This window comes from Dromiciops gliroides, chromosome 5 (genome assembly GCF_019393635.1).
Source record: "Dromiciops gliroides isolate mDroGli1 chromosome 5, mDroGli1.pri, whole genome shotgun sequence".
NCBI lineage: Eukaryota > Metazoa > Chordata > Mammalia > Microbiotheria > Microbiotheriidae > Dromiciops > Dromiciops gliroides.
This window is the reverse complement of record NC_057865.1, coordinates 198,645,781-198,657,796: the sequence shown is the minus strand read 5'-3', so window position 1 is coordinate 198,657,796 and position 12,016 is coordinate 198,645,781. Positions and strand designations below refer to the sequence as shown.

Sequence of the window (12,016 nt, the reverse complement as noted above, 5' to 3'; positions counted from 1 at the left end):
CTGCCATTAGCTGTGATTTTGGACAATCTATATCTTGTCCCTTCTCAGGGCCTCATTGTCCTTATTTACAGATTGAGAAAGTTGTTGTTTGTCCTTTGTTTTCAAAGTGGACCGGTGACATCATGGGGTGATGTCTTGACTTGCTAGTGAGTTGTATTTAAGTGAGTCAGAGTTTCACAAAGTTGTCAGCCTCACTCTCTTTTCCTGAGTCATTGAAGTCCAGTGGCAAGACAAAAGTCAAGATGACTGGTGATGACCTGGGATGCAGCATCTCTGATGATTGTTCAAGCTCTAAAGCTCCCCACTGCACCTTCCAAAAAAGTAAGAGGTTATCTAGCTGCCCTTAATGAGTAAAATTCAAAAGGTTTTTACAAAAATCACAAAATGAGAGAATATGACTAGACAATAGACAAAGTCCCTTCAAGCTCAAGTAATCTATGCTTGTGATTTGCTAAAGGTTATATCATAAATTAGTAATAGAGAGAGGACTAGAACCCACATACAACTTGTTAGTGTCATGTTCTTTCCATATTTTAACATTGGATTAGCTAATCTCATCCTTAACCAAACTGGAAGCACATCACACATTTCTCTTTTACACATTTCTCCTACTCTAAGGGTAAAGTAGTTTACAATTGTTGGGATTTGTTGCTCATCTTTTCTGCTGCCTTCTGGATGTTGAGCATTGTCCCATGAGGATTTGGAAAGAAAGTTTGTCATCAAAGGAAGGAAGAAATAAAATCATTGAGGGAACTTCAGTTACAGAACATCTTAATGTGGCCCTAGATAGAAGTCTGGTCTTTTGAGTTCATTTTTAATTTTGTCCAAGTACATTTTTATACCTACTTTCTCAGTTTAAATAATTAATGAATCTGATAGAATGAAAAAACCATGCTGGCAGTCAGACATGGGGTCTAGTCCTTGCTTGGCCACTAACTTGTTATCACCTCAGGCAAGTCACTTCGTGAAGAAACAGAATGCTCACACTGGAAGGGACCTTAGAGAACATAGAGTCCAGTTCCTTTTGTCATGGGGAAAATGGGGTATGGGGTTTAGGGTTCTTAGGAATTGCTCTTTAAAGAATTACACCCCCTTGCACACAAAAGCAATTAGAATAAGATGGTAGTTTATTTCGGGGCTGAGGAAGGGAAGGGAAGGGAAACCAAGAGAAATCCTTGGACTTCTCATGGGGAGAGAGGCATGGCACAAAGCATGTGGCTCTGAGATACCAATCTTCTCAAGCAGGAGACTGGCAGGTACTTTTATAGAGGACTGATGGGGGTGACCATCTGACTATGGAAAGCTCCTTTAGTGAGGGAGGACCATCCCCCACTGGTGGTGGCTGGAGGAAATGGGTGAGGGGTGGCTGCAGATCTCAAGCCATCTCCTCAGGACACAAAGGAAGCAGCCACACCTAAACTTATCTCCCCAGGGTTGAGGGAGACTACTAGAATGAAGGGTGGAGGTCCAGAAGCTAGCTCAGTCTGATCTGGTTCCACTTATCTCTTTAGGTGTGTTTGTCCTTTGGTTTAGTTTCTCAAGGAAAAGGTTCTTTGATGTGCCCCAGAGAACTTCTGGGGTGCCATGGGCCCATAACATTTTGTTTTGGGTATGAAGGAAGCAGGACTCAGAGGACTTCATGCCCAAGGTCTCATGACTAATGGCAGATTTAGGCTTTAGTTTTACTGCCACATAGAGATGATTTTTAAAGTCACTTCACTATGAAAATCTATGAGTCTATGAAGATAATTTCCCCCAAATTACACAATTATTCCAGAGCTCAATGATTCAGGTCATGATTATTCTTGTCCATTTGTTTCTTCCCCTGTTTTCTCCCTAAGGTTAGTTTATTTGCTCATTAGTACCTCTTCCAGAGGGTGGGCAATGAAAAGGAGAGGAAAGGAATGTTAGGAATGCCAACGACTCTAATTTTAGGATCCTGGAACTTGCATCTACTTCTGTGCCCCCCTTGTCTCTCTATTTTCTTAGCACAGTGTGTGTGTGTGTGTGTATGTGCCCATGCATGTGTGTGTATATACATATGTTATTTCCCCTTTCCTCCATTTCAAACTATTGCTTCTCTAATGTGGCTGTTTGAGGATATTGAGAAGGCACAGGAAAGTTGATGTGTATGGCAAGGAGGTGAATTTAGGTAAATCTTTAGAGAAGGAGGAAAAACTACATCAGGGAAGGGTGGAAGGAGTCTTGTACAACCCTAAAGTGAGAGTTTCTGTTCAGTATCAAAATATGCATATAATACTAACCTAGGACATGGGTTCTGCTATTAACTTTTGGTCAAGTCACTTCATTTCTTTGAGATTCAGGATTTTTCCCTGAGGATTTGGTCTAGATCAAGGGGTCTTGACCTTTTGGGAGGAGGTCATGAACCCTTTTGACAGTATGGTGAAGCCTATGGACCCCTTCTCAGGTTAATGTTTTTAAATGCATAAAATAAAATACACAAGATTACTAAGGAGACCAACTGTATTGAAATTATTGTGGTTTTTTTCCCCATCCATGATCACTGACTCTAAGTAATCCCTGGTCTATAACAGGTTTCTGATGAAACTTGGCCCACAGGCCAACAATCTCAATAATGCCTCTGGAACCAGAGAGCATTAGCTTTGCCCAAGGGAACAGACAATGGTTTCCCTATCACCAAGCAACCCTATTACAAATGAGCAGGGGGTTGAGGTGGTCATGGAGGATCCCAGTGAACAAAGGACAACCTATCATATATTTCCCACACTTTGGCCCTGTCCAGTCCTTCAGAGTTGAATTTACCATCCCTTCCAGATAGTGGAGAAATAAAATGTAGATTAAAATGTAATTGGACCCCCTCTCCAATTACTCAAATAAATTTATCTTTGTAGATTTTTTTTATAAATTTACCTTGTGTTTATATTCCATAGTTCTTACTTAGCTCTAGTTTTCTCATCAGAAATCCTTTAAAATTCTTAAAGTTTCATTTTCTCCTCTAGGATTATACTCAGCTTTTCAGGGTAAATTAATCTTGGCTCTAGGTCTGCATCTTTTTCCTTTTGGAATATTTTATTCCAATATCTTTTTTCATTCATAGAAAAAGCTGCCAGGTCTTGTGTGATTCTGTTTATGCTTGCTTGGTACTTGAACTCTTTATTTCTGAATTTTTGCAGTAGTTTTTCTTTGATGAAGGAGCTCTGAATTTTGGCTATGGTATTCCTTGGCCTTTTGTTTTGGGGGTTACTTTCAGGAGGTGAATGATAAATTATTTCTTCATTTCATGATTTTTGAATGCTGGGTTTATTACTTCAATAACTTCCTATTTATCCTTGTTTAATCTGTTCACTGATTGACTTTTTAATTTTTAAATTGTTTTGTACTAGTTGTAGTAGTTAAGTCCTGGTAAGTAGTTTTGATGATTACTGCTTAATAGTATTATTTCAGACTGGTAATTGCTATTCCCCATTCATTCTTACTTTTATTTAATATTTCCCTTGATAGTCTAGATATTTGGGTCCTGTAAGTGAATTTTGTTATTATTTTGTCTATCTCTATGAAATATTTCTTTGGCAATATGTTTTGTATGGTGTTAAATATGAAAATTAAAAAATGTAATTGGGAAACATTTAATAAAATAAATATAAATTTAATAGAATATAGATCATGTGTCTTTGGTATCAATATTGAACCTGCAGAGATCTTTTTTGTACTATTTAGTAGCCTCTATATCTAGACTACATTTCTGCTCCATTTTAGTCTAACACCAGCGGGTTAGCTGATCTTGTGTGTGCATGTGTATATATCTTATCCTGGATCTCTAGGATAAAGGATAGCAACAAAGATGGCAACCTTCGCCATTCTCCTTTATACTTTCTCTTCCCCCTTGTTCAGTATCTGCAGGTGACTCTGGGGTTAGGAAAGCTCAGCTAAAAAACTGCCATCCATTTACTAGCTGTGTGTCCTTGGGTTGTCCTGTGAGCCCAGAGCCCTCATTTGTTCACTGAGAATTTTGGAGTAAATGGTCTCTAAGTTTCCTTCTAGCTTGGACACTTTGTGATGCTGTCATCCTGTGACTGATGAAAGGGGAGAACCACACAAAGAGTCAACATCTCTAGTTAAGACTCACACAGAGGGTGACGATGTCTCACTGTAAGAAGAAAATGTAGAAGGGAATGCTTAGAAGAAGAATCAGAAGGGGGTTCTTGGTAAATGGAGCAGAGATCTTGGGTTTCAGGGCTTCCCCAAGATGACATTTCCATGATGCATCATGAACACCAGCGGATACTTAGTTATTAAGAAGCATGCTACCAGGGTCATCTAGGTGGTGCAGTGGATAGAGCACTGGCCCTGGAGTCAGGAGGACCTGAGTTCAAATCCAGCCTCAGACACTTAACACTTACTAGCTGTGTGGCCCTGAGCAAGTCACTTAACCCCAATTGCCTCACCAAAAAAAAAAAAAAAAAAAAAGAAGCATGCTGCCTTAAGTTTCTCCATCCCTTTTCCAAAGAATTTCCACCTATTCAATGTTCTCCATCTTCTAAATAACAATAATAGCTCATGGGTATAAAACATCTATGACTTACAAAAGCATTTTCCTTAAAACAGTCTTGTGAGGCAGACAGTGTGAGTATTATAATATTGCCCACTTTTTTGGATGGAAAAACTATGGGTCCAGTAAGTTCAATAACAAATGAAATGTGGGACCAGATTCCAGTGTCTTTCCCCTCTGCTATTTCACTTCCATCACCACCAACCCAAAGGATTATCATTCCCAATTTAAGAATGAGGGAAAGGGGGGTACACCAAGGGGAGGACTTTTTACAAGTTCACATGGTAAGTCAATAGGTTTCCTCCTTCCCAGGCCATTCAGGAAGGTATTTTTGTGGCTAGGCTGAATCACTCCCAGTGTAGGTCTTTTTGTTTTGTCGCTGGCAAGGCCACTGCCCTTAGTATAATATCCTTTATGCCCCCACCCCCTTTGCCTTCCCTTTTCCAGATTTATCAGACTGTTTCTTGAAGCCACCTTCCTTTCACATCCCAAGCTCCTGAAGCTGCCCTGCTCTCACATTCCAAGTATAACTGGGACTTCAGTTGCCTTGGCAACTTTATGGAGTCAATTTGCCCCTCCAAGGATCCTGGTGCCCTCAGTGGAAGACAGGAGACAGCATAAGGCATCTGCCTGCAGGAGCCCTAAGTGGAATGGATTTGAACCAAAGTCTGAATTTGCCAAGTGCACACATCTGTTTTTTCCTCACTGCCTGCTGAGAAACAATTTACTAGTTACTTTAGAGATATTGAGTTTGCACAAGTCTCGTCCCTCTGTTAGATTGCAAGGCGGAGAGAGGAGGGAGATCCCAGAGGGTCTGACTCAGCAGCTGAATCAAGTGCTGTAGTCTCTACTGAGCTCCAATCTCCCAAAGCATGGCCCTGCAAGCCAGGATCTAGCAGACTTTAGTGAAGAGGAGGGATCCATTGCACACCTGCATTTCAGAAGAAAATGATAGGGGCCTTGAGTTATTGGTCACCAGGGGCTCTGAATTTCATGGTAACAGGTGATGTCCCTGTTAGCTTTGCCCAAGGGAATTGGTTTCCCTGTCATCAGGTAGCTCTGCTGCAAATGAATGGGGTTGGTCGTGGTCATGAGGTTGGAGTGGGTAAGGGAGGATGCTAGTGAACAAAGGACCACAAAGCATGTGTTTCCCATACCTTGGCCCAGTCCTTCAGAGTTGAATTGATCATCCCTTCCAAAGAGGAGATAAACAAGCCCTAGGATATATTCACAACATAACAAATGATATCAATTTTTAGCAGGCAGAGCACAGCGACAATAAGATTCTCCCTTCCCTTTATCCATCGCTCTTACCTTCTTCCTCTGGCTTCTCACCCATAGCTGGGGACTGGTGAGGAGTTATTATGATCCTCCATGTCCCTGTTCAGATTATATGACCTCTATGCCAGACTACTCTGGTCCATAGTATTTGCTCCTTTCTTTGAACTCATTGCACTTACCATACAAATTCCCCAGCAATTAATCATGTAGCATCACAAGACCTAACCTCTTACATGCTGTCATCTGTTGTTATTTAGCTTTACATGTATGTTTGACCTTGAACAAATCAATTCCCCTGATTAGGTCAAATTTTCTTACCTCTATTATGGGGAGATGGAGCAGGGGGGGAGTTCCATTTCATGATCTCTAAGGTACTTTTCAGAACGAACATGCTATTAGTCTATGATTCTTAGCTCCTCATCTTTGTCTTCCCCCGGGAGCCTTGCTTGGTGCCCAGAATGTACTAAGTAGCCCAGAAATATTTGCCAATTGATTCCTTCTCTCCCTTTTTATTTCAATGAAAGAGGAATCTTTTTTTCTGTGGGGCAATGACTTGCCCAGGTCACACAGCTAGTAAGTGTCAAGTGTCTGAGGCCAGATTTGAACTCAGGTCCCCTTGAATCCAGGACTGGTACTTTATCCACTACACCACCCTAGCTGCCCAAAAGAGGAATCTTTTTATAAATTACAAGGGGAGAGGGACTGACCAGCAGATCTGGGATGCAGCACTAGGCAAGGTAAGGTAATAAAGGTAGGCTTGAAAATTGTGTCTTTTGAGGGGCAGCTAGGTGGCTCAGAGGATAGAGCACCGGTCCTGGATTCAGGAGGACCTGGTTCAAATCCGGCCTCAGACACTTTACACTTACTAGCTGCCTGATCCTAGGCAAGTCACTTAACCTCAATTGCCTCACCAAAAGAACAAAAACAACAACAAAAAAAGAAAATTGTGTCTTTTGCATAATACTGGAGGCTTTGAACCTTTATTATTACATGTGATGGATTATCTAAGTGTATCTAAACGTCATGGAGAAAGGAGGCATTAAAATATGTGAACTTATATAAGATCATATAAAAAGGAATCTCTTATTTGTCCCTTTCTGCATGTTGGGCTCTAGGCAATCACCCATCATGCTTACCCCTCGTTCCAGCTTTGCTGGCTATTCTATGAAGGCAAAACCTTGGCACGGATCAAGGGTAGGGAAGGCAGAGGCATAAGATCACAGAGGAACTGGTTTGTTTCTCTAAGGAAAAGATGTTTAATTTCAGCCTGACAGCCCTACACTGTGGAGAAGGAACATCGATAAAAAGCATTAATTGTTCAGTCATGTCTGACTCTTACTTACCCCATTTGGGGTTTTCTTGGCAAAGATAGTGGAGGGGTTTGCCATTTTCCTCTCCAGTTCATTTTACAGATGAGAAAACTGAGGCAAACAGGCTTAAAGTGACTTGCCCTGGATCACACAGCTAAGTAGTGTCTGAGGTCAGATTTGAACTCAGGAAGATGATGAGCCTTCCTGACTCTAGGCCTGGCATCCTATCCTCTGCATCACCAATCTGCCCCCATGTAACTTTAGGCAGGTTGCATCTTTATTGCAGCAAAGTTCCCAGGTTGGTTAGTTAGTCTTTAAGAGACTGAAGTTGGCATAGTGGAAAGACCACTGGATTTAGAGGTAAAAGACCAAGGTTGCTGGTGCCACCATTTAGTGCTTTTGTGACCTTGGGCCACGTTGCTCTTCCTGGACTCAGTTTCCTCATCTGTAAAATGAGGTGTGTAAACTAGATGATCTCTAAGGTCCCTTCCCAGAGCCTATGGTTCTAAACTTCAGCTATGATTCAATGGCCTTTGATGGAATTTTCCCACCTTAGACTGAAGAGAACAACCAGGCACTCACTGTGGAGAGGCAGCTCTTTTGCTCCCTGAGGACAGCACAGAATCCCAGGAAACCAGTCATCATCACCAGAGCTCCTGCAAAGATGAGGATGTAGGCAGAGGTGACAAAGGTGCTGGAGGCCAGGATGCTCAGGTAGCCACTTTTCTCCACCAGGGTCCAGGTGCCCACAGCCAGGACAGCTGCTCCACCCACCTAGGGGAGAAAGAGAGGCAATAAGGTGAGGGTTATAGGGGTTGTAGGAGTAGTATCTACAGGGGATTCCTGCCTGTGCATGCTAGATGAGCTCTTTCCTTAAAATATGATCTCTGATATTTCAAAACTCTGTGATCATAGGCAAACTAATTGATCTTTCCAAGTCCTAAATAACTCATCTCTAAAAGGAAGATAATAAAATAATAGCAAGAATCACTATAAAAAAAAGATATTGAAACCAATCTCGAGACTTAATTGGTCCAGGGGACTAAGGTTTGAATCATCAATATAGCATCCAGGTGGCACTTAAGTATAAAACCTATTGCTGAAGAAGTCAGGAACTCCTTCCTTGACAATGACAATTATAGAAGCAGGGAAGCCACAGCCAGGGGAATAGGTGCTGAACCCTTGCTGGATAGTCTTGCCATGTTTTGGCTAGATAAACTTGATTTTGCTAACTCTTATCTAGACTGTGAGCATCTCTTTTTGTTACAGTCCCAAACCTGAACTACCAGACTGGCCCAGGTTAGGCTGAAAATAGGGATTAGGCTTATGGGCAGGCAAGACATAGGGCACAAAGGCAGGCATCAACAGCCCAGTAGGCTCATGGGATGAACTCTTTGTTTTGTTTTTTTGCAGGGCAATGAGGGTTAAGTGACTTGCCCAGGGTCACACAGCTTGTGTCAAGTGTCTATGGCCTATTTTGAACTCAGGTCCTCCTGAATCCAGGGCCGGTGCTTTATCCACTACGCCACCTAGCTGTCCCTGGTATGAACTCTTTAAAGTCTAAATTAACAAATGAGAACAGAGTCTATCTGTCCTACTCATCTGATTGCTGGGAACAGTGACGTCCACCTGGTGGTAGGAAGACCTTTGAAGAAGAGCTGGGTTTGTATCCTAGCTCTTTTATTTAATAGATAGGTGACATCAGGCAAGCCAACTAACTTTGTTGGGCTCACTTTCCTCACCTGTAAAAAATGAGAGGATTAGATGAGATGATCTCTGAGATTCCTTAGAGCTCTAATATTTTGTTTTTGTTTTTGTTTTTGCTGGGCAATTGGGGTTAAGTGACTTGCCCAGGGTCACACAACTAGTAAGTGTCAAGTGTCTGAGCCCGGCTTTGAACTCAGGTCCTCCTGACTCCAAGGCCGGTGCTTTATCCACTGCGCCACCTAGCTGCCCCCTAGAGCTCTAATATTTGATAATGATATCAAGTTTGCAAATCACATTGGGCTTCATAACACAGAATCTTGGAATTGGAACAGATCTCAGAGACCATCTTGTCTAGCAAGTGCCCAACCAACAATCCTCTCTACAATATACTTGAAAAGTGATACATTCAGCTTCTACCTGAAGGCCTCCTGTGTAACTCTCAAGGCAGCATACTTTTTAGATGACTATACTTATTTTTTGAAATATATTTTATTAAGTATTTCCAAATTATATTTAAAATTTTTTTAAACATGAATTTAAATTTTTTTTGAATTCCAAGTTCTGTCCCTTTCTCTTCTTCCTCCCCAATCCTTGAGAAGGCAAGCAATTTGATATGGATTATACATATGAAGTTGTGCAAAACATGTTTCCATATTAGTTATGTCACAAAAGAAAACACATAAACATAAAACAAGAAAAATAAAGTTTAAAAAAGTATGCTTCAATCTGCATTCAGAGTTCATCAGTGCTCTCTCTGGAGATGGATAGCATTTTTCATCATAGGACCTTATCTTGATCAGAGAAGCTAAGTTTTGCACAGTTGATCATCTTTAGAATATTATTATTGCAGGGGCAGCTAGGTAGAGCAGTGGATAAAGCACCAGCCCTGGATTCTGGAGGACTTGAGTTCAAATCTCACCTCAGACACTTGACACTAGCTGTGTGACCCTGGGTAAGTCACTTAACACTCATTGCCCCACAAAAAAAAAAAGAATATTATTATTGCAAAATGTGCTCCTTGTTCTGCTCACTTCATTTTGCATGAGTTCATCTAAGCCTTCCCATGTTTTTCTGAAACCATTCTGCTCATCATTTCTTATAGCTCAACAGCACTTCATCACAATCTTATATGACAACTTGTTCATTCTGCCATTCCCCAATTGATGGGAATCTCCTTGATTTCTAATTCTTTTTTGCCACCATGAAAAGAGGTGTTATAATGATTTCTCTCTCTCTCTCTCTTTTTTAACAAATAGGACTTTCCCCCTTTTCTTTGATCTCTTTGGGATATAGACCTAGTAGTGCTATTTCTGGGTCAAAGCAAATGCACAATTTTAAAGCCGTTTAGGCATAGTTCCAAATTGTTCTCCAGAATGGTTGGACTAGTTCACAACTCTACTATTGGTGCATGAGTGATCCAATATTTCCACAACCCCTCTGGTATTTGTCATTTTCCTCTTCTGTCATGTTCCAAGTCTGAGAGGTGTGAGGTGGCATCTTAGAGTTGTTTTAATTTGCATTTCTCTAATGCAAATTAGAGCATTTAAACAATATGACTGTTGATAGCTTTTATTCCTTTTCCTGAAAACTTCCTTTTCATATCCATTGACCATTTATCATTTGTGTTCTCTACATATTTGAGAAATGAGGCCTTTATCAGAGAAACTTGTTTTCAAAATTCCCTTCCCCCCTTACCCATGCACCATTTTCCTGTTTTTTTCTTCTAATTTTGGCTGCATTAGTTTTGTTTGGGCAAAAAGATTTAATTTAATAAAAATTATTTATTTTACTTCCTCTCTAGCTCTTGCTTGGTCATAAACTCTTCCCTTATCCACAGGTCTGACAGGTATATTTTTTCATGCTTCCCTAATTTACTTATGATGTCACCCTTTATGTCTAAATCCTTTATCCATCTTTACCTTATATTGGTATACAGTGTGAGATTTTGGTCTATGTCTATTTTTCTGCCAAACTGCTTTCCAGTTTTTCAAGCAATTTTTGTCAAGGGCTTGAGTTCTCGCCCCCAAAGCTAGGATCTTTGGGTTTATCAAATACTAGATTAATAGAGTCATTTACAACTGTTTATTGTGTACTTAATCTGTTCCACTGATCCACCACTCTATTTCTTAGCCAGTACCAGATTGTTTTGATAAGTATTGCTTTGTAATACAGCATTAAACATAGAACTGCTATGCCACCTTCCTTCACCCTTTTAAAATTTGATTCCCATAGTATTCTTGACCTTTTGTTCTTCCAGATGAATGTTATTATTTTTCTAGCTTTATAAAATAATTTATGGTAATTTGATTGTTACAGCACTGAATAAGTAAGTTAATTTAAGTAGAATTGTAATTTTTATTATATTGGCTTGGCCTTCCCATGACCAATTACTATTTCTCCAATTGTTTAGATCTTTCTTTCTTTGTATGAAAAATGTTTTGTAATTGTGTTTATATAATCCCTAGATTTATCTTGGTGGAAAGACTCCCAAGTATTTTATATTATCTGCAATTATTTTAAGTGGAATTTTTCTTTCTATATCTTCCTCCTAGGTTTTGTTGGTAGGATATAGAAATGCTAATGATTTATGTGGGTTTATTTTATATCCTGCAACATTGCTGAAGTTGTTAATTATTTCAACAATTCAATCAATTTCAGTTGATTTTTTAGGATTCTCTAAGTACCATTATATCATCTGCAAAGAGAGATAGTTTTCCTTCCTCATTGCCTATTCTAATTCGTTCAATTTCTTTTACTTGTGTATTGCTATAGCTAGCATTTCTAATACAATATTGAATAATAATGGTGATAATGGACATTCTTGTTTTACCCCTGAACTTATTAGAAAGACATCAAGTTTATTCCTATTACAGATGTTTGCTCTTGGCTTTAGATAGATCATACTTAACATTTTAAGAAAAGTTCCATTTATTCCTGTACTTTCTAGGGTTTTTAATAGGAATGGGTAATGTATTTTGTCAAAGTCTTTTTCTGCATCAATTGATAAAATTATATGATTGTTGTTGTTTTTATTATTGATATGGTTTATTATGCTCACAGCTTTCAGCCCTGCATTCCTGGTATAAATCCCACCTGATCATAGTGTATGATCTTTGTGATATATTGTTGTTATCTCCTTGATAGTATTTTATTTAAAACGCTCAAATCGATATTCATTAAGGAAGTT

General features: G+C 39.8%; 1 protein-coding gene across 2 annotated transcripts in view; it reads right to left on the bottom strand.

Annotated features, from left to right (window-relative positions):
- The window catches only part of TSPAN11 (tetraspanin 11), a 169,960-nt gene that overhangs the window by 70,491 nt on the left and 87,453 nt on the right, over positions 1 to 12,016 (bottom strand). For both annotated transcript variants that reach the window (XM_043967781.1, XM_043967780.1), the window contains exon 3: positions 7,705 to 7,896. In XM_043967781.1, coding sequence (XP_043823716.1) covers positions 7,705 to 7,896 — 192 coding nt within the window. The remainder of the gene's footprint in view (positions 1 to 7,704; positions 7,897 to 12,016) is intronic.